Source organism: Aythya marila (genome assembly GCF_965140915.1).
Source record: "Aythya marila genome assembly, chromosome: 3".
Taxonomy (NCBI): Eukaryota; Metazoa; Chordata; class Aves; order Anseriformes; family Anatidae; genus Aythya; species Aythya marila.
This window is the reverse complement of record NC_139044.1, coordinates 46,206,700-46,231,185: the sequence shown is the minus strand read 5'-3', so window position 1 is coordinate 46,231,185 and position 24,486 is coordinate 46,206,700. Positions and strand designations below refer to the sequence as shown.

Genomic DNA, 24,486 nt, shown 5'->3' with positions numbered 1-24,486 from the left:
TCTGTTACAGAAATAAAATATAACACTTTCTGGGGCTGCATCTCTTCAGCCACAACTATTTCCAGCTGTAAACAGGCACTGTCTCTTTCACTACCATTTTGGTGGCAAAAGAAACAGACCTGATCCCTCATCGCAAGACTAGTGTTTTAAAGTATGACAGTTTCCAGGCAACATTTCAAGTAAATGTCAGGTAAACTGCAATTAACTAAGATGTGCTACCATGCATAATCTCCTGTCCTTGAAACACATAAGCTTTATAGGAACACAGAGGACACAAGTACTAAAAGTCTGCTGCTGCATTCCCTCCCTCCTCATGTCCTTTATTTTTTTTATTTTTTATTTTTTTAAGCAGAACACATTGTACAGATTTAATAAAAACTGCTAATGGTATTCAAAGGCTTTCTGAAACCTGAAAACAAAAAGAATGCTTCAGAACTCTCAGAAAGTGACCTTTAAATATTTTTAATTTACTAATAAAATATTTTTATTTAGTAGTCTGTCTTTTCCAAGTAGAACATTAATGAAATTCAGTTAAAGAATGTATTTAATATAACATAAAAGATTCATACAGCTTTGCACAGAACAATGCATGTTTGAGACTATCTGAATTGTAGAATGATTAATGTAATAGGAGAAAATTAAAAAAAATAAAATAACTACATTGTGTGTAAGCAGAATTAATGAAGCACGGTATGTGTCTGGTCTTTTTGTTGTTCTGTGGACAGGGACACTAGCACCACCATACTAATCCAGCCCCTTGCCATGACCTCTGTGTACTGGAAAAAAGATACCAGCTGAGACACTGAGGCTGAAGCTACACATGTGCTGACTGCCTAGCTAATATACAAATATCTGCATCCCACTAAGCTTCTTAGGTTACTGATAAACAGAATATATGATTGACAAATGTTACTATTTTTTTCCTTCCTTGGGAGAACTAGTTTAATACCTCTCGTTGGCATGTTTTCTGCTTTTTGTGTAAGAATAATTACTCTTCAGTACAGATAAAGTGTAGAGCATTTGTGTTCCATGTAACATCTCATAACACTATCAAGACAACAGACCTTGTAACACTATCAAGACAACAGACCTTGCTAAGACTCGCCCATTTTGTCCTAATCTCTAAATTTAGGTTCATTTCCCTGAGGAAGGGCACAGATAGAAATGAACGACACAGTCCTGAGCCACCTTAGCATGTAGCTGGGACATAACGAGGCAAAAATCTCTGAGACATCTAATCCATTTTCAGATTCATTTGTCCTTGGCTAACAACTCAATGTTGAATGACAAATCGGCATGTGTGGACAATTTAACTGCACAGGCCTTATATAAATACAGTACACCATATAGCATACAGAACAGTCATGGAAATGGGAAAATGGATACGGATGGGAGTGTCTGTGTGGGGAAACGCCAGAATGAAAAAAATAGAAGAGGCTTTTATGAATGTCATGTAGTGATGGCATCTAGATTAGCGGGTCGTCCAAGTACCAGCATATGCAAACACAGTTTCAGAGGACATCTAGATCAGGAGAAAAATAACAATGACGACACATCAAAAAGGACATCTTGATGACTCACAGAGGTGGGACACACTGGAGAGACAAAATATGTCAACTCCTAAAAGCTAAAGACAGACTAAAAACCATCACATGGCTGCCAACCTAGAAAGAAACCAGGAGACAAGAGGACTCAACAGGTGGCATCCCTTGTTCTCCACGTCCCTGAGAGAAGTCCTGGAGAGACTATCTGGATAACCACATCTCTTGTGCCTGGCTGTTGGAAAAGACCACTTAGACACACACGTCTTGGTGCCTGCAAGCGTGTGGATATATATAAGTACGCAAATAAGTGCTTCACTTATACTTTAAAGTAAAATCACTTTCTCCTATGAGACCTAGCATAGAGAGTTTCTATATGATTGCAACAACATAGCAAAATTATATCCCACAATAGGGCTATCCCCTTGAGAAACAATATCAAAAACAAATTAACCAAAAATATCTTTCCATCCTGTAAAATAAAGCTTTTTCTGGAAAGTTAAAATTGAGACCCAGTGTAACTTAGCAGTATAAAGTAACTTCATTTTTCTGACATATGATGTACACTTGCATAGATATGCTTTATTCGGCACTTTTGCATTAACTTCTTTAATGAGTTTGTATTGAGTTTATAATCAATAAAGACAAATATTTGATGATAAAATTCACATATGAAAAAAAAAAAAAAGAAGAGTGAGAGAAGAAAGTTTGGAGGGTGGAGGGCTGAGGTGCTAGTCATTGCTGCAAAGGGGGGATTTGCAGAACAAGTTCTGGAAAGTGGTGCCTCACCTCTTGGTGACTTAGATGGAAGGCCTCTTTGCCCCAGTGACGATAAAGCTCCAGAATACCAATCAGATCACCAATTGCAGTGACGATGGGTAAACAAAGAACAGATTGGATACGAGTCCCTGATTCCAGTCCAGTACCTTTGGGAAATCGTTCATCCTAGAAAATGTAAACATAATCTGATAAAATGTAAATATCATAACATTAATATAAAAGATAAATTGGTGCTTTTCTCGCCCTCCTGACTGATCAAATCTGCAGGAACATATATTTAATGATAAAATTCACTAAAAATCATAACTCCCAGCATAATTTACATTTAGCATTAAGACATTTACTAGAAAAGTTCCATAAAAAAAATCTTCTCAGCATTAATTTATATGTATAGATAAACTTAGTGATACAAAGTTAGAATTAGTTGTGATATTAGCTTCAGGTTTGCTTTTATAATGCATTTTCTTTATTCTCATAGGCAGCAAATCAACACTTCATTGCTAATGCCAGTCCAGATTAAGAGAGAAGGAAAGAAACATACAAAGAAAAAAGAAAACTAGAGCATTTGTAATTATGAAGTGGGCTGCTCAGATTTCAGTGTTACCAAGCAGCCAGCAGTGTTTGCAAGAGGATAAAAATCAAAAACTGAGGCTAAGGCTAAGGCTTTAGGTTATACAGAGTTATAATCCTCAACTGACTCCTGAGGAGAAAAACATTTTCCAAAAAAAAAAATTACATGAGAGAAAGTATTTCTCCTTCCCTTGCTTATGCATCCTGAATAAGCCCATGCACAATTTATATTAATAAATGTTAAAAATAACCTACCAGCTGCTATAAAAAGCCCAAATGTATAACATTTGCTTTAAGTAGGTAATATGCAACACTTTATAACTTCAACTCCTCGTGAATGAAAACTCACAAAAACCAGAGAAGCTACCTTTATGTTGAGGCAGTAACTAGCTGACCTGAAGCATGCCAGAAGCACTTGGTTGCACACAGTCCTTCTGTGCATGATTTTTACTAGCTGTTCTCTGCAGACTCTGCTTAAAAAACTCTCTCTTCTTCATGGCTGATCCCACTTACACTGGGGAATGGGATACTTTCCTTTCTCAAAGAAAACAGGAAGTAATCTCTACCTTAATTACTAAAATGACAATTACTAAGATGAAAATTACTAAGATGACCTGAAAGTCTAAGAACAAATGACAGCCTCACACAAACTGGAAGGCAATGGAGAGTGGGAAGCACTTTTCAACACAAGCCTCCTGCTTTCACTATTTAATTCTTTCTTCCACAGAAGAGGGGTGACGAGTCAGTTTGCATCCTAAAATCACAGGAAGGCAAACCACGTCACCACAATTAATCTTCCTTTTCTGGAGGGGTGAATAGAATAAAGAAGGACCAAAGTGAAAGGTCAGAGTGGGGAAATTGGACTGGGAATCAAAACAGCCAGTCCCCTGCTGCAGTGAACTTCCATCCTGCATAGCCTTCACAGAGGTTCACAATTTGAATTTCACAGTGAAAGGAAGTTAATCTTTTCTTCTTAGTACAACCCATTGAGGTACATTAGATGTTCTCTATGTACATCCAAACAGTCAATTCAAAACAGGAAATTTGTCTGGAGTTCTGTCAATAATCTGCTTATACTGTAAAACAACAAAGATCTCAAAACTCCTCTCCACTAACTCTTCTTAGTATTAGGGATGTAAAATCAACACATACCATCTTAATATACAAGCCTATCATGACATTAATTGGAAATTACCAGTGACGATTTAAGCCTGTCTATTGTATCTCTATGTTATAGACAGAAAAAACCTAACAGCATAGAAACACTTGATACTCCAGCTAAGTACCAACTTCTACTACAGAGAAAGTAGCATCTGCTTTTTGTTTTCATACATGGAGAACAGCATCCCTTCATCAGTATGGGGCAACTTCAAGTCCCCTTGGGCTACCTTCTTCAGCACCTGGCCACCTGAGAGGTCCACCAGGTAGCATGTGTATTTGGCATTTAAAATAGAATAAATAAATAAATAAAACTTTTAAAAACAGAGATGGAAATGTCCAATTTTGATCACTTTTGAGAAGATTCTTATTCTAGATCAAAAGAACTCAAAAGAGTACTGAAAACACTGAAGAGTAACCAATTTAAACAGTCTTGGTTTTCTCACAATCAGCCAAACATAAAGCGTTCTCATAAAGTACAATTAACTACCCAATTAACTATGCAACTGCATAGACATGACTAGAGAATAAAGTTTTCCAAGAAATTAAAAAGGACAGACATACATGGTGCCAGGAGTTATCAGAATATTACATACAGATTTTCTGAATATTTAAATAAATACATAAATTTCTGCCTTTTGCTATCAGTTACATATGTAAATCTTGTCTAATAATCAGAACTGTGATTGACATTCGTTTAAGTATGAGCTAAGTGCTATAATTAAATCAAACTTTGATTATCTATATGGAAGTCTTCTTGTTTGGGATCAGTACACTAATTGATTATTTCAAGACCAAAAGGACAGAAGTTTTGAGTGCTGTCTTTAACTATAATACCCTTACTTCTATTATCTGACAACAAAAAGCTAATAAAAGACAAAAAAAAATCTTTAAATATAAAAATGAATGCGATCTTCTGAATTTACTCCATGAAGTTAATCCAAAATAAAACTTATTTCCTCGGTAGCAAGACAGATGTTAATTACATTGTTATACATTCTGCTCAATAAATATATCAGCATCAAAATATTCAACCCATTAATATGTTGTATTCATCTCATTAAAAACAGAAAGCTTTTTACCCCCAGAATATCTTCTACTAACAACGTTTTTCTGGATCTGGCTACATAAGCAGATACTGTAGTGCCATGTGCAATGGGCCCTGCCGGAATGAGCCGTGGTTGTCCTTCTTTAGCTCCTGGTGGTGTAAATACACACAGACTCTAGTTAGAAGAAAAAAAAAAAAAAGGAAAAAAAGAAAAAATAACGTAATTAGAGAGCATGGCTACATTTACAGAGTCACTGTGATACATATGTAGTTCAAAGGATTGAATAAAGTAGGTAACAGAGAAACAGTTTTTGTGCTTTTGAATATGAAAAATAGTTGGTAAAACTCCATGTAACTCTTTCAAAATCATATAAAATCCCACTCTACATTCAATATTCAGACAGTGAATAACTCTTCCGCTGAAGTCAGTCAGCACTTATATCAGTTGGATTATGTTTACCTTGAATGTAGTTCAAGACTTCGAGTCACAGAAAAATATTATGCCTTATAAAAAATATTTTTTTCTAGAATGCAGTCACTTACTTCAATAGAGAATGCTCAGAAAGTACAGATAATCTTTATTTTTACTGTTTATCTCACCCAAATGAAAGATAATTTCAAAATTATTATTAATTTATTATTAATTTAATTATTACTAAATTATACTTCCTGAAATCCAAGTGACTATATTCATCCCCTGTACTAAAAGGGGACACAACACTATACAGCATATTACTAGAGCTCCTAGTAAGAATGGCCACTCCTTTGTAATGATCTGTTTTAACGTTAGATTTTGCTTTCATTACAGCTATTACAGGGGTTCATCTCCCAAGATTCTATGGCATCAATGGTTATGATAATCAATAGTAATTACATCTAATCCTTCTGCTACATTTATAATTTCCAAAATTTTCTGTTACAGTAAACAAAAGCAGGTGCACATGTACTGTAGATACCAGTTGCTCTGGATGCAACATTGCCTTGAAAGACTGAAAAAATAACTTTTTTTTTTTTTTTTTTTTTTCTAATAAGATTTCAGCTTCAGCTTAGTAGTATGCAGGGAGCTTTGCTCTGGAATTGTCATTGTATGTATAGCTAATTCTCAGTAGAAGAAACAACAAAAAAAAATCCCATAAAATCTTTGGGTCTGGTTCCTTGAAGAAATTAAGTGAATTCTGTGTACTATGAAATCAATAGCATTTCTGTTATTTCACTCTCCTCTTTAAAGACTTGTGAGGTCATTATTACTATGGTATTTCAATATCTCACAATCTCTATGCCTGTAGTCTCTAACTCCCTTGTATTGTGGGCAGTGAATACCATCCTTGTTTTATAGATAGCAACTAAGATTTAAAAAACAAACAAAACAAAACACACCTTTTATTTATATTGTTATTTTAGCTGAGGCTCCAATTACCATTTGAATACAAATTTCACAGATCACTACCCAGAGTGCAGAATGCCCTGCGTTATGGTTTAGAGTCAGAGCAAGCCAAAAGGATCACAAGAGAAAGAAAATTCAGGTATGAAGGAAAGGTGAGACAGATTTCATAAGTCAATAGCCACCATCATGAGCCCTGTGAAACGGGATAAATTATTAAACAGGGGTTGTTTTCATAGAATCATAGAATCATTAAGGTTGAGAAAGACCTCTAAGATCATGTAGTCCAACCTTTAACCTAGTACTGAAGTCCACCACTGTGGACTAAGTTCCAAATCTACACATATCTTGAAAACCTCCAGGGATAGTAACTAAACCAGTTTCCTGGGCAGCCTATTCCACTGCCGCACAACCCTTTCAGTAAACAAATTTATATTAATATCCATCCTAAACCTCCTATGGTGCAAATTGAGACTATTTCCCCATGTCTTATCACTTGCTGTAGAATCACAGAACATAAAATACATCATTTGTAGGTGAAAATTCTGCAACTAGTCTCAGTTGTAGAAAATGAAGTGATGATATAAGATGTATCCTTTCATAATTATCATTTACTTCTTCTACAAACATGCATGGTGCATCATAAAACATTCTAAAGAATTCTGAAAAAGAACACACTGAGACTTTCAGAAATTAAGGAGATGCAATGTAATGCACCATTTCTGAAGTGATTAAGGTACCTTAGCTGGAACGGACATCATTTTGGAAGGAGAAAGTTGGACTTTAGGATGAGGTAAAAACAAATGATCAAAGAAAAGTATGGAATTAATGGTCATAGCAATTGTGAAATTTATCCAAGAAGATTTAGTAGTCTAATGATTAGGGTGATTAAAGAGTGTAAAAGAAAAACACTAAAGATTCGGATAAAACTAAAGAAGTATTTGTTCTGTTAAGGATAATGTCAGGAAGTCTTTAAAAGTTCCACAAGACAAGGCAATGTGTTTTCCATCCAGTTCCTCACATGATACTAATGTGATACAGATGGCAATTAAACAACCTTAAAAAAAAAAAAAAAAAAAAAAAAGCTGCCACAAAGTATTTTAGCTCTGACAAGACATTTTAGCATACTTTATGTCATAATTCTCATGCAGCTGGAAGGAAAGATATTTTTTTTCCAAGCTCTACTGAACTTGTACTGTATACACCCCATATAGAATCATAAAATCACAGAATGGTTTGGCTTGGAAGAGACCTTAAAGACCATCTAGTCACAAACCCCTGCCACAGGTATGGACATCTCCCACTAGATCAGGTTACCCAAAACCTCACCCAACCTTGAACAATCCCAGGGATGGGGTATCCACAACCTTTTTTTTTTTTTTTTTTTTTTTTTTTTAATATAAAGCCATTACTTCTGTCCTATCACTATACTCCCTGATAAAGAGACCCTCTTCAGCTTTCTTGTAGGCCCCCTTTAGGTACTAGAAGGCTGCTATAAGGTTTCCCCAGAGCCTTCTTTTCTCCAGGCTCTCTCAGCCTGTCTTCATAGGAGGGGAGCCCCAGGCCTCTGGTTATCTTTGTGGCCCTTCTCTGGACTCATTCTAATAATACTTGTTCTAATTTTGATGTTTTGCATTACAGTACAAGTGCAGAAAATCTTGGATCTCTCTGTTTATTCTGATCCCAAATTTTAGTCTTATTCTTTAAATCCTTTTACACTCACAGCTTCTTTAAAGAGTGGCCTTTAAGAGTCAAGGACATGGGAAAAGACAGAATGTTTATTTTATGTACCCTGTACAAGAATGTGCTAAAAAAAAAAGGGGGGGGGGGCAACAAAAACATACAAAAACAAACAACAACAGAAGCACTGAATTGGCACACTGAATCTGCCAGAATAAGCATGCTCAATTTACCAGAATAAAAAGTTCTATTTATTCTTACTTTCTTGTAATCTAGTAAAATACAGATACATACAATTCTTAACTGTAAACTTAGTTTCATTATTACTTGCCTCATAAGCTTAAGTTTCATGATTTTACATGCACTTAAACAGAATGAAAAAAAAAAATTCACTTAACAGATCCAAGAAAAGCACTTCAGTAGCTGGAGAAAAAAAAAAAAAAAAAAAAAAGAAAGTACATTTGGGGAAGGGGAAGAGGCTTAGGGCATTAAGGGCACAGAAATACTGAAATACATACTGTTGCAAATATTTGACCTGCTAAGCTATATGCTTTGATTAAAAAACAAACAAACAAACAAACAAACAAACAAAAAAAAAAAAAACAACAAAAAACCTACTACTGAAATAGTACTTTCATAGTAGAAATAATAACACTATATGTTCGATACCAAAAAATTGGTTCATATTGCAGAGTATTGCAAAATTCAGGAGATAAAACACAAACTCTGAATTACATAGTCAAAGTAGTGGAACAAGTCAAATTAAATTAACAGGACACCAGGGACCAAAGCTGATCTTTCTAAAGATTAACACTTTTACTAACACAGTTCTTCTTATTTTTCTCAAGACATATTTGGTTCTTTATGCCAACAGAGCAATATGTGATGCTAAGCAGAGTAATTGTGCAATTTAAATTACGTATATAAAAAGTGCTTCTCCACACTGATCTCCTGAGCCCCGCCCACAATTAAATATAAAGCAACACACAAAACTTTCTCTTCTCAGAAACACCTTCTCAGAACAGAAGAAAGGAAGAAAACACAGACACATATTCTTGTCCAGAAGCAGCCTTCACTGGATCTTCAATGTAAACTGTGTTTACACAATGAAGTTTCACTAGCAAAAGTTGCTTTTGCCAGCATGGTCTTTTCTGGGTCCTTGTGTAAATAACAGTTTGGCTGGCAAACCCCTCTGTTGCTACTACAAAGAAGTACAGCTGTGAATATGTATTTTGCTATTGAAAAAAGCACATGGATACTATAGTAATTTTACCAATGTAAAAGAGTTTCTTAGAAGAGATTCAAGTTTTGTTTCTTTTAGAGAAAAAGACAAACAAACAAACAAACAAAAAAAACCACAATACATTGTTAAGAGGTCAGCGAGGAAAACCTCTTCCAAGTACCTAGCAGGTACTATGTTTGAAACTATTCCCTCTCTACAGGTAGAGAGCATGGTTGTTCAAGGATAAACCATCACTATCAAACTAAGCATTATCAAACAGTCCTTGATGTCCAAGGTCACTGAACAATCTAAAATCTCATTCCAACTGTGCAGTACTATTCAAAAAACATGCACATTTTGTCATAACTATATATAAGCTGCAATTAGTCCATAAACTTGTACTAACCCACATCTTTCATAGAACCATAGAATAGTTCAATTGGGTTGGAAGGGATCTTAAAGATCCTCCTGTTCCACCCACCTGACATGGGCAGGGACACCTCCCACTACACCAGGTTGCTCAAAGCCCCATCCAACCTGGCCTTGAACACTTCCAGGGATAGGGCATCCAAAATTTCTCTAAGCAACTTTTTCCAGTGCCTCACCACCCTCAGAGAAAAGAATCTCTTCTTTATAGCTAATCTAAATCCTTTTAGTTTAAAGCCATTACTCCTCGTACAATCACTATACTTCCTGATAAAGAATCCCTCTCCAGCTTTCTTGTAGGCTCCCTTTAGGTACTGGAAGGATCAACACTGAGCCTTCTCTTCTCCAGGCTGAACAACCCCAGCTCCCTCAGTCTGTCATCATAGGAGAGGTGCTCCAGCTCTTTATCTCCTCTGGACTTGTTCTAACACTTCCAAATCCTTCTTGTGCTGGGAGACCCAGAGCAGAACACAGTGCTCCAGGTGGGGTCTCGTGAAAGCCAAGTAGAGAGGGATAATCATTCCCTGAACTTGCTGGTCATGCTTCTTTTGATACAGCCAGGGTATGGTTGGCTGTTTGGGCTGCAAGTGCACATTACTGGCTCATGTTGAGCTTCTCATCAACCAGCACCCCCAGGTCTGGCCACTGTTGAACAGAGACAAATGTAACAAAACTCATCTTTTCGTATTTCACAGGCATTTTAAGTGAATGAACATATTGTAATCTCTCATGTCTATTCTATAATATATTAATAATAATTAATTAACTAATATATTAACTAGACTTTCAGTCTACAAGAATGCATAATGCATAACTGTAATCTGTTCATGATGAATATCATCATGACAGCATTCTCAATTACAAGCAAAAGACAGTAAATTTGGCTTTCAGATGCATAACAAAACTAGTATGTACCCATAAAGCCATAATATGGTTCTTGATGCTCATTCCTTGGTGCCTTGCGCTTAGTCTTTTGAATTTACAAAGCAATTTATCTTAAACCACTTTACTGTGGCTGAAACAGAAACCTCAGCACTCCTCACTTTCAGCAGATAAGAGAATCCACAAGAAGCACAACTGTTACTCATCTCGTCATGCTGTGATATCTTGGCCCTACTTTTTTTTTTTTAATTTTTTATTATTTTTTTTTTCTGGTGAAATGTAATGCTTGACAGAGACAGAAGATTAAAATCCCAATAAAAGAAAAGATGAGGAGGAGCAGCCGAAGTCTCATAACACATACCATCAGCTTCTCCTGACAGATGTTCCTCCAATGATAAGAAACTACCCACAGTTTTCAGGTGCTTTCAGTCTTAGTCTTTGGCTCCTCTGATGAGGTCAACTATAGATGTAAGCGATGTTATTCCTCTAGTGGCTGTTGGGGTGTAGCCCATGGGAATATATCAGAACAGCAAATCCCAATCCAAAAAAGTGAGGCACCATTCAACCAGCTATATAAGGTTTGTCTGGATTTGAACTGCAGAACTGCAAACATGTATTGTTTGCATTTCCCAAACTGCTCAGTTGTTTATTCTCTACCAACAATATTTCTTATAACAAATACCAATCTTTTTTTTTTTTTTCTAAGAGATCTTTGTAGCAAAGAGGTCTGGATAAGTACCAGGTTTAATGATAAGAATGAGGGTTAAAGTACACACATCATAAGCGTTCCATTAACTAGTTGTTTTGGAGCTACGAGTGACTCTCATTGTGAGTTTTGCAGATAAAACCAGCCCTGAAAATGCTTAATGGAAAATGATTTAATATTCATTTGACATAAAATGAAATTCTTAATACTACAACATTGCTATACAAATTGATGCTTGGGGAAAAAAAAAATAAAGAGAAATGGAAATTCAGCAAGTTGACATTAAGTGAGCTTAATAGTATTTGCAGCTCACATCCCTTACTGTTTAGTGATAGTAACAATTTTTTCCTCTTAGTAAAGGATGCAACAGCAAACATAAGACCATACAGCTTAGTGATGATACAATTAATTGTAGATAGGTATTAAGGCTGCTCCTTAAGACCAGTTTTTGCAGGAACAAAGCTTACCACAATAAGCAATTATTACCAAGAAAACCAACAAAACAGAAAAAATTTGGGAAGCATCCACGGGAAAAAAAGCTTGGATTTGTAAACTGGCTAAACTGACATAGTAGCCAATGTTACCATGCTAAAATCTTAAAGACCTATAGGCATTTATGTCCTGAGTTTAAGCACAAGTGCAGCAATTCTGCTGCAAGAAGCACACAAAGGATAAAAGGGAAAAAATTATACCCATTTTAATAATTTTTAAAACAATCTCTTATTTCCTTCTTTAAAGCTAACCAAGTACTTGAGAGATTTGCATTTTTAAACTCTATATTATGCAGGTATGTTGGGAAAATATACAAACGTTAGATAATTGTGAAATGAAAACAATGCATTTATGTGCTGTAAAACAACTAGTAATTGTTTTGTTTTTAATATTTGTATTCTTTTAAATAGTGTTAATTAACTTCATTTAATTCCTGAAAACTCTCCTGTTGATTCGTAAAACTGAAAACTCCCTCAAGAGTTACACTAGCTTGTTGACACAGAAAACTACAGTGACTCACCTCTCTTCCACCCCCCTCTGTATTAAGGCATGGTCAGCTAAGCATTTTTCTGAAAGATGTTTGTATAAACAGCTCTCAAACGACTTGCGAGGGTGAAGGTACCTGAGCTTTCACAAGCAACACACTGTAGTGCTTCATTACAGATGCAGTTGAGGAAGCTTTCCTAATCCAACCCTCCTACTTCTTGCCTTATATACCATAAATATATAGAAAATTACCTTACCCAGGTAATCTCTGCCTTACCCAGGCATATCTTCACCCCTCAACTTTGTTGTTGTTGTTGCAGAAGAACTGCAATGCCAGTTCTTCTGTTTCCTGACTATTCTCTCTGTTCTCTTTTGGGCCCTCTTCAGCCCTTCCACTTTTTAATTAAAGTGAAGTGCTTAAACCAGACATATTTTTCCACCTGAAAACACAACAAGAGTACAGAGTAACAGGAAAATTACTTGTTGTGAAGACTAGACTTCTGATACACAGCACGATGTCTCTTTTACAATAGCGATGATGTAGTTGGCTCGTGTTTACTTTCAGATTCACTTCAACTCTCAGAATCTTTCTCAAAATCATCAACTACAGAGATATACAATCTATGCAGAATCTGGAATTTGTCCTCACCAAATTATTGTCTGGTTTCTTCAGACCACTTTCTAAAGATCGTTTTGAATTTTAATCTTTCTGTATAAGAACATCTGAAGTCCTTCCCAATTTCACACTAGATGCAAATTTTATAAGCTTTTCATCCATGCATCAATGAATATACTGAGCAAAACCAGATCCTGGATAAATCCTTGAGGATTTGTACAAAATAACCTGCCATTTTGATACTGAACCACAAATTACCTAGTCTCTGACTAGATCTGTATTCTACGTGTGGTATTTTCATCATGACTATTTCACCATATTGCCTAGCTGAATAGTAAATGAAACAGGACCAAAACTTCTTTAAGACATATCTTGACAGTTATCCATCTCATTTACTTACAGTTTCATAATTTTTTAACTCAAAATTGAACTGTTAAATAGTAATTGATCAAGAGCTTTTCCTCTCTGCTGAGCATCACTATTCTCTGGCAAGCAGGAAAGCAACAGATTTCTTTCACTATGTCTGTAGAAAGTTTACATAGTGGTAGAACTAACTCAAGGATAGAGACTAAATTTTTCTGAATTTGCTTGCAAATAAGAAGAGTTTCACCTAGAAACATGTTTAAAACATTCGTATCTCAGAGAAGATGTCTGCATACTCAAAATCATGTATGTCAGGTTGGCACAAAACTTGAGACAGTTAGCAATGAGTAGATTCTTTTTCCTTTTCCTAATTATTCACATCACCCCATAAATTCACTAGGTGGCACTGTATGTCAAGAAGCAACAACATTCTGTATGACTAAAAATTCTACAATGGTTTAATAACATACACTCTGAAGCACAGTGTGTGCATGGATTTGTGGCCCCACATAATTATTTCTTAAAACATAGAAAACTCCTACATGAAGCAAGGATAGTCTGCTGGTAACACAATTTTCAGTTTCAGGAGCTAAGTAACATGCACAAAAACTAGTAAAAGCTACTTTAAGTATATGCCAATTAAATTCAAACTCACACAGCTTTACATAAGAATCAATATGATCATGTGTTGAATTACACAAATAAGTACTATAAAAAGAGACATCTGAAGAATGAGCTAATGTAGTAATACATTAGAAACTCTGTATAAAGTATTTTAGAAATATTGCCTGGCAAAGATATCAGCTTATGAGTTTAAATCCATGCTCAGCTAGCATGGTACTTGGGCACATTAATTTACATACACACCCTGTCAAATCCTTTAAGTCATGTTTAAAGATGATATTCAATTAAGGTAATAGCATGAGAACTATGAACTATATTTTCATCCCCATCAGTAATAAAACAGAGAACTGTAACAAAATAATGTCGTTTCCTTAAGAATTGTGGAACATTTCTGTTTGATTTGGAAGTGTTTCCAGTCTACAAGTTTATAGTATTTTCAAATTGAGTGTTATCTAATTTAAGATCATTTTATTTGCATAAGTGCAGTAAGCCATGGGCAAATCATAAATTCATAAAGGTACATCTACATGGCACAATGTAATAGAGTTCAAGAACCAGAAGTAGTGAGCACAGTTTGGTTCAGATCCTTTTACCATGATGAAAAAGCCATGCTGTTTCCAGCACCTGCATATTTTGCACTCTATTTTACCAGATGCATAGCATATGCAAAAACAGATTCTGAAACACGGAAAGACTTTACGGGGGGAGCAAGGAGTTGGACATGTGAGTGGTACTTACCTGCTTGGGGGCAATTATTTAAGAAGCAGAATCATAATATCAGCAGAATTGAACTATCAGTTAACACGGAGCACACCAAGTGCCAGAACTCCCAAGCAATCTGAACAACCAGAAAGTCACTAAAATTACTGAACTGCCCACACTCATTCTGGCACCAATTCTGAGTAACACTTGCATAAATAAATGCCCTATAACATGTAATTGGTGTGGCACCTTCTATATCAAGCAAATTCACTCAGCTAAAGATCCCAAAGGCATTCCGTCTGACACATCAGCTAGAAATTTCCTCATCCTGCTGTTATCTGACTCAAGGTATGTTTCTACCTTCAACAGAGAGAAAGAAAACAAGGCTATAAAGAAACCTAATATGTGGTCAGGTACTTTAACAAACTCACAAAAGCCCAAAGTAATGATATACTATTGAATTCTGCTGTGTCCTTAAAACACCTTCAGCAACAGGGTGTTTACCATGTCCTGTTAAATGGCAAAGGAACTCTTTCTACAAAACAAGGTCCTCCTTTAACAGCAAAAGTATCACCTATGCTTTGCAAAAAGAAAAAGGCCAAACTTATCTTTACATTAAACAAAGATGCTTTCAGCTCTAATATAATAGAGAAGTGCTGTCTATATTAAAAATTGCACCAAATAAAGATTTACGAAGAAATCTTAGTAAGCTATGAAAGAAGATTTGCAATGATAGGGCAATCTCTCAATATTAAGAAATAATAGCACACAGTATGCAGTAATCATTTGCTTGTTTTCACTCTGTAAATGCCTACAATTTCTGCGAAAGGAAGCTAACTTTTATCCTAATTAGAAACTCCTTATTTAATTTAGGCTAAAAGCAGTTACGGAAATCTTGTATTACGAAAATGTTCCCCAGCTGAACAGATTAGCACCTCAAAATTCTCATGTTTGGATTTCTTTAAACAGGCACAAGTATACTTATACATATGGACAGTGAGAGCTGAAATGAACTAGAGTTAATGCTTTAGCTCTGGTTTTGATCCTAAGGTCCCTTACAAAATTAAGTCAGAACAAAAATCACTAGAGAATTATTCAGGATAAGGTAGGTATCTAACTTATTATCAGTCTTCCTCCATTTTGACACAATCCCCTCTCAATACTTAGTTCTCAAAAATAAATAAATAAATAAAATCTACACACGCTCCAGAAAAGCAGTATGCAGGCACAAATTATTTGTTTGAAAGCATGGTGAAAATAACTGTCACATCAGGTATGCATAAGGTTGCTGACTGCATAAATACAAGGAGATATATGCATATTTTTTAATCAAAAAAAATGCTAAAATGGAAACATTTCGATTTTTCTGGATTTGAGAAATTAAAATCTCAAATCAAGCATCAAAAATTGACACAAAAAAAATAGAAGCTATTCTTTAATATGTGGCTATACGTGTTCAGTACTTACTTTACTTTGTCTACACTAATTACAGGGTTTTGTAATTTTTGAAACAAAATAGTTAACTTCAGCTTAAAGAATTAGCCCCTTTCTGACTTTACACTATGCAGAATCTTTTTGTTCCCATTTAACAGAGACTTATTTATACATTACCAGTACTTGCTGACCAATGGTTAATATCTTGGACACATCCTTTAGATTAAATATTCAAGAGACAAAGATAACCAAATTAATTTTCAATGGCAATTTCCTACAAAAAGCAGGCTAATGCATTACCATTTATTTATAAGACTACAAACATGGGACTGGCACAGAGCCCACTAATGTGAATGGAAAATCTCACACTAACTTCAAAGAACTTGGGATCAGTCCCTATAAAAACTACATCAGGAACATTCCATTTTGGGAGATGCAGTTACATAGCAGTGGTTAATAAAGTCAATGTGTGTTTTTAGTAGTTGGAACTTTATGCAGGAAAGTTATACTGGGAAGCAGATTCATTCAATTGCTTGATAGGCTATTAAAAACAAACAAACAAACAAACCACACACAAACACAAAGCAGAAGGTCAGAAAGTGCCCATGGTAGGGAGACTGGGAAGAGTTCCTTTTACCCCTTTTATGCCACACAAATCTAACTTTAAAAACCTCACCATAGTAAGAATTGTCTAGGTCTTATTCTGTAAAGTTAATTTTACTGTAATGTTTTAAAATCAATTATAGAGATGTACCTATTGCTTAGTTGGCATGCAATTACTGCCCCTGAAGCTGTCCAGTACTGTGCATTCAGAACTGATGGTTTCAGTTCCTGCAAGTTCCTGTCTTCAGTGACTGTTTGCATTAAAGTGAAAATTGTCATCAACTAACACAGAGGATGAATACATTACTTAAATTATCACCCTTAGTAAAACAGTAGTTAAAATACACAATATCTTTGTATTTACAGAACACAGATCAAAACCAATTTCTAAAGAATACAGCTGGTAAACTTCATCATATTAAATAATCTTGAAATGAAAAAATACACAGAACCCATTTCCACTTCTTACTTTGAAGAAATCTCTATATGGGCCTTCTAATTAGACAGTCTATTTGAACAAGTTAAAAATATTCTCAGGCAGGGCTTAAGTCACTTGCAGGTTTGTATATCTTGAATTCACTTTTTTTATTATTTCAGAAGTGGCATTCTTTCCCTTTTCCTGAATGCAATCATTTCACAAAGAGCAAAGATTAATGGACTTTGCTCTTGAGTTGATTAATGGGCTACAAAATGTAAATTGACTATGTAAAGTAAGGAAACAAAACCAGTGAGGAAAAATAAATAAATAAATGTTTTCCCCTCTAGTCAGTTAGAAGAACTTAATTTGTTTCTTGAACAAATGAAAGATACAACATTTCTGCCAACTTGTGATTTTTAAGTTGATGGAACTTAGTGAAGTATAAACCGTATTTCCTTCTCTGCAGCCATTTAAAGTAACTACAAAATCTTGTGTAATGGTAACTGTACAAATTGACTTGGATACAAAAAGAAAGAAAAAAAAAAAAAGGAATTTGAAATGTTAAGTGACAAAACAGTATTGCAGTCATTGCTATTCCAATTATTAAACTAAAAACTAATCTCATTTGTGAATTTTAAAAGCACAATTTATCTCATGGTAACCAAAATCTACACCTGAACTTTACATTATCTTATGGTCAAGTTGCAGCTTACAGTTAACAGAAGACCTGATACTATTTTAAAAATCAGAAGCATAACCAGATGAAAAGAACAGGTTATACTGAGAGCAAATTCATATTACTTTGCATGTTTGCTAAAGATAATTAATAATGGAGCCAAATCACAACTTAAGTTGATAGTCAGAGAAAGAACAGCTGTCTACTGTCAAATTAAAAAAAAAAAAAAAAAAAAAAAAGCCAGGACACAACATGCAGAAAATATTTTTTTTTTAATTACCACTATGTTCAAGAAACGTCCAATGTACAGAAATAAAACTAACAGACAGCTAGCATTTAGCACTTAGGTAATATTTCCTGCTAAATGAGGTACAAAATAAATTCAAAATATTGTAAAATTGGAAAATGCACTTTTAACTGTATAGAAAAGCAGTATCTTAATCCAGAATACTTACATTATTGCATTCTCCCAGGAAATATAGTGCAAATCCATCAGCTTTTGTAGCTGCCAAAGCAATAATAAAAGAAATAATTGTACTCAGAGGGGCAATTGAACTTATATGAGTTCTCTGAGGTGAAACCACAAATTCAATTCTACTTAGGACAAGTATCTACAATTCTAAAGGTGAAAGTCTATTACTGTGTCCTTTGAAACTTCCAAGACTTTACAAAATTAGAGGTACAGTACAATACTTGCTTACAGCACTGTCATTTGTTACAGTCTAAAAGATAATTAGAAACAACCTCTTTACACACCATGCTCCTACTCCAAGGCCGAATGTCTGTAAATTCAAATTGGTTCATATGAGAGTATAGAAGTAAAATAAGAACATGAATTTACAGTATGATCGGGCAGATAAGATTATAATTTCCATGAGTAAAATAAACACTGTTTGTAGATGGTAAGCTATATTTATCCTTGCCTTAAGACAGAAAAGTATGGGAAAATAAAATGTTGCAAATACTGCCATAAAAATGTGTTTCAAAACAAACAGTTTCTATTTTCTGCACCTGTCCAATTCCAAAACCAGTGACACACACCAGAAGTTTTGTACTTGCCCAATTTTTGCCAGATTTACATTGCTGTATGAAACAGGATAAAGTTGAATTCCTCAACCTTTCAAAAATTTAAAGTCAACCAACAATCAGAACTTACAGCTGAAATGAAAAGTCTCAGAATCAGAAAGGTATTCTCTCAGATACTCAGTATCAGAAGAGTTTCAGTTTCAGAAGAGCAGGATGTCAATTTTTTTTGTCTCTGCTTTACACAGCAGACTTGGTATTTGATCTAAGTAAATCTTTCTTTTCAACATGTAATAACCATTTTAACCAGTACATGTACTTATCTGATACACTATTTTTATGAATGAACGCAGGAATCCACTTATTGGATTAAATCCAATGCTTCATGGGAGTAATTATACTTTTGTGTGATCAAATCAGTTGGCTTTCTGTGTATCTTTGACAGAAGGAAAAAAAACTACTCTGTTATTTGCTCACTGTCAACTTTGTAACATACTGAGAGTTTAGGACATGGCAATATTTATTCACATTTTAAATCCTTCACCTGCAGTACATAAGCACATTGAGCTACATGGTAAAAAAAAACACAGTACAATAAATATAAAAAATCTCAAGTGCTTTAGGAAAGAAAGAAAAAAAAGATAAGCGGACCCAGTCTTCCACTTGCTGTGTATAAGCAAAAACCAGTTCTGATTTGCTGTGATCTCGACATCAATATCCAAATAACCACTTAAGCAAATACAGTAAACAGAAGTGGTCCGTTCAAAACATAATGTATATAAATCAGAACAATTAAACAAACAACAACAACAAAAAAAAGACGTGTCAGTAATGGGGAAGCTTTCTAAAGAGTTGTTTGAAAGCTATACTGAGCATACCTACCTATTCTTCCTATAGAAGTGTGAGTATATCAACTATGGCTAAATAAATAAATACATAAACACAACATATAAATTACACACATTGTTATTGGGGATTTTTTTTTTCTTTTCTTTTATGTTATTTTAAGTTTTGGTCACGTGTTTTTGTTGTTGTTTTTGTTTTTATGACAAGTGTTACTTAAATCTGATAGAAAGAAATGCTTATACAACTGAATGCAATCTGAAATCATGCAGAAGACATAGAATCATAGAATAGATTGGGTTGGAAGGGATCTTAAAGATCATCATTCCAACCCCTCCCCCCGCCATGGACAGGGACACCTCCCACTAGACGAGGTTGCTCAAAGTCCCATCCAACCTGGCCTTGAACACTTTCAGGTACAGGGCCACCCACAGCTTCTCTGGGAAACCTGTTCCTCACCGCACTCTGAGTGAAGAATTTCTTCATTAAAATCTAATTCAAATCTACCCTTTATGGTTTAAGACATGCTGTCAATAACATCTCAGTTTTGTTTGAAAAGGGGTGTGCAGTGATATTACTGATAGATCTCTTTTTACGTTCAATATTGATGTTGCAAAACCATCATAACCAGAATAACCTATTATTTGGTTCATTTAACAGAATCACAGAATTGGTTGGAAGGGACCTATAGGGATCATCTAGTCCAATGTCCTGGATCAAGAAGGGTCCCCTAACAGGGTGCTCTGATTTTGCAGTTGGATACAGAACTCTCTACAAAGATGAAACTCATTTAAGTGCTGTCAGGAGTTCACTGAGGTACTGAAGTTCATACTGACACAACATCTGAAGAATATACTGTTAGCCCTCAATACTTGTCTTCATAAATTAAACCATATAACAAATGTGCTGTGCAATGATGCTAAACAAACAACAGCTCAGAGACATCTGAATCTGTTTCTTACCTATTTTAATGATGCTGCTCAGTTCATATAAAAGTAGTTGGTTATCTCCTCCTGTATCCAGACGTTGTTCAATGTAGCTGTTCAATTCATATACTACACCTTGCATATTCGTATCCTGATACTAGTGAAGCAAAAAAAAAAATGAGAAAAACATTTTAGAATAATGCAGAGGTATTTGGCAGTTTTCAACATACAAATTCATTAAAAATAATACATTGAGATTCAATACCAAGTCAATATCAATCATCCTATTGCAGCTACCTAAAGAACTGGGTCACTGCCAAGTAAGAAACATTTCACTGTCTGCTCCATTAGCCATTTGTTCAAAATGTACTGAGTAAACCAGTGAGTGATTACTAATTGCCTAAGCTTGGCCAAGGTCACATGACAATGTGTCAAGAAAAAACTCAGAGCTGTGACAATTAGAAGGTAAGCAACCTTCAACTCCTTCCTTTCAAGCCCCTCCATTAGAAAAGGAGGCAACTAGCTCCCTTTATCAGTATCTTCCATCTCAAACTCATGAACCAAATGTCAGGAATGTGCAAAGCACCTGAGCTTTGAGCAGGTAGCTTGAGTAGATCCATCTTTGGAATACAGAAGCAATTAACAGTACCAAAATGAAGGACAGAAATTGTATGAGTCAAAGCCATGCTAGCCATTGTGCTAACAGGCATTTGTCTCGATCAAAGGTGGTAGACAGAGCAAGAAAGAGATTACAAAATGATTAAGATATTTAGACAGGAGAAATGAAACAGCAGCACATGCTAGAATTTCATGGAAAAGGAGAAGCAGCCTTCCTTCAGGGGCCCAGATGCATTTGGTTATCCAGTTCCTCAGTCCTGAAGGGCTGATAAAACTGGCAGTAAATGTGCATATGTAGCGTGACAGCATCACAAACAATAATTTCACAGAAAGCAATACTTGGCAGTAAGTACAGATTCATTACCCTACCCAAAACTGGTAATGCAGTGACTGAAGATAGTAGTATGGTCAATGACTTATTGAACTCGGTGATGCAGTAAGTTTTGTCACTTAAACTAAAAATGAAGCTGGTGATATTTAGACAAATTAATCTTGCTTGAAAGACTAAGACTTATTCTCCTGTTCATTCATACTTAGAGCCAAATGTATTATCGAGCAGATTAATATAAGCATCATTACGGAAAATACCACAAAATTTCCGAGTACTACAGTCTATCCACCTCTCCCACTTCATGTGCACACATTTAAGCCTGCTTCTAATTTCTGTAGATCTTCTGTCTGTATCTTTGTGTACACATATACATTTGACTCTCACTGATGGATTAGACACAAAACCTACGCAGAGTATTCTATGACATAATTTTTTGTTATTACTTCAGGCTACATACAGCACACTATGTTGTGAATAAAGAGCCCATGGCTGTATATTTAGGCTACACTTGGCTTCTTCACTTCAAGCCAAAATAAAACAAGAAAAAAAATCAAAAAAGTATTTGCTGGGTATTGCCAATTCATAATTCCTTTAAATTAAGCAGATCTTAATCTGGACCTAAAAATTGTTCCTGAGAACATACAATCTCTGCCACGACCCCTTCTTAACACATGGTGCTGTATTAATCTATTGTCCAGATGGACATATTGGAACATCTGAGACCTAGTGAGTCCAAAATGTTTTCACTGTATAACAATCCTAACACTTAATAATTCTTTCTATAAATTGATGTGATTATTATAAATTTTGACAGTGATATTAAGGTCACACTGCATACATGTATTTACTGCTTGGGTAAGTCTTGAGTTTCTAACACAGATTGCCATTACCATTATTAGCACAGTATGGCAGCTGGCAAGCTTCCATTTGCAACTGGCTGTCCTCTGCTGTGTCCCACATTTAATAATGTATACTTTTTCAGAGGGAGAAAACAACAGCATAGTTTCATCGAAGTGAAATTTTTATGAACAGCTTTATACTTACAGTACGGCTGTAAGAAGCAATGTAATAGGAAAATGTTGAATGAGAATTTCTTTTACTCCTATCTGTTAATCTACATTAGAGAAAATATGTGCAGTATGTGTATCCTAAAACCAAGACAGGTAACCAAGAACAAGTGCACAAAACCTTTATTATATGGGAAAATGCCTTCTCATAACTTGGGAGTGAATACTTTTCACCTGTGATACACAGTCAGGATTTAAATCAACTCTTCAAAGGTTAAAGCTAATACAATAACAGGAAGCATCAGCAAAATGAGTCCACTGGCATAAGAGCAGTGGCATAATAACAACTTTCACCATAATCAAGCAGCAGTTCTGTGTGCATAGTAATTACATAATAATCTCCGTGCCCTTTATCCTCACCTCTACAACATATGCTTGCAAACATTTTGTAAGCAGGGAAAATTATTGCATACACTGATGTTACTAAAAGATAGTAGCCTCATAATACATACGGTTGTAATACGGCAGATTTCTATTACTGACAATTTGTGAATCCACAACTGTCCAGATGGACAAATTCTGTCCAGATTCACAATTAAGTAATTCTACAACTTAGATCAGTCACCAGCAAGGAATTATTCCGTCATGCTGTGAAATGTTTTTGATTTTTATAACAGCAAAGTGAAAGAGGTTTATTTATTTGGTTTTACGTTGGATAACCACAATATGTTTGGTTGAAAAGCCACAATACTCATTATGAAACCATATATTTAAACATTGAGTAAGTCATAAGCAAACCATGGTACAAGCACTATTCAATGTAGTTACTAACACAGACCTGCATGTATTTGGTGTCATGCTTACTTTAGGAAAATAATTCCTAAAAGAAAAATTCAACACACTTAATGGATATATATATATATATATATATATATATATATATTTGTCATCAGATTCATCTTTTTTTTTTTTTTTTTTTTTTTTAATTTCTTATGGTAGTTTATTTTGCACTTTAAATTTTATTAACACTCAACTCTCTTTAATTAATCCGTTCTTCCCATTGCTGATTTCCTTCTAAAATTCAGTGTCTACGTGTATTTTGGTATATTTAGTGTAAACTTCTGCATTTTGATGGCACTACATTAAAATAATTCAAGTGAATTAGAAAATGGTTTGACCCTATCATACCACTATGTTACTGGCATCATCATGTTTCTAATAGCTGCATACATCACAATGCTATGAAAAAAATAATAATTTAATAATTAAGAGAGGAATCATGTTAAAGTATTCATATTTTTATAATAATAAATAATAAAAAAAAAGTTTTTAGAGGATTTCTATAAAAATATTTATATGGTTATTTGTCTTAAAAGGTTGTGGTACAACAGAACACAGCATGCAATGACGGATGATCTAAGAATAATGCCATATCTTGTGTCTACACAAAAAGGCTGAAAATCACAAATATTTTATTGCATGAAAAGAGATACTGAAATATCACAGAGTTGAATTTAATGCATTCACTCTGAATAATTAAGTCATAAAAAAGGCAAGCACACAATTTAATATATAAAGAAAATTTTATCTATGACAAACTGCAATGAAGATTAATGCACATGCTTCTATGCTTATAAGGAAGCTGTGCCAAAGGCGTTTCATGATACTGCAGAAAAGAAAAAGCCTTTCTGCTGCAACAAGAAGGCTTCAGTAACAGAGCACAGGGTCATTAAGTACAATTACAATCCAGAAGTTTATCTGGTTTCTCTGTAACTTCCTAAACTGTAATCTAAATAGCAATTAGAAGTTGCTTTATAATACTTATTCCTACTAGAGAACACTTTCTCCAAATCAACAACCACTATCTGCCACAATAGAAACATTTCCTTTTACAGACTTCATAGCGCATGATGTTATCACATGCTAGGAG

At 34.9% G+C, this 24,486-nt stretch overlaps 1 protein-coding gene across 2 annotated transcripts in view; it reads right to left on the bottom strand.

Annotated features, from left to right (window-relative positions):
- Positions 1-24,486, bottom strand: part of PDE10A (phosphodiesterase 10A) — a gene marked incomplete at its 5' end in the record, with an annotated part of 178,855 nt that overhangs the window by 47,212 nt on the left and 107,157 nt on the right. For both annotated transcript variants that reach the window (XM_082756336.1, XM_082756337.1), the window contains 4 exons: positions 2,331-2,486; positions 5,132-5,272; positions 18,264-18,313; positions 20,637-20,757. In XM_082756336.1, coding sequence (XP_082612462.1) covers positions 2,331-2,486; positions 5,132-5,272; positions 18,264-18,313; positions 20,637-20,757 — 468 coding nt within the window. The remainder of the gene's footprint in view (positions 1-2,330; positions 2,487-5,131; positions 5,273-18,263; positions 18,314-20,636; positions 20,758-24,486) is intronic.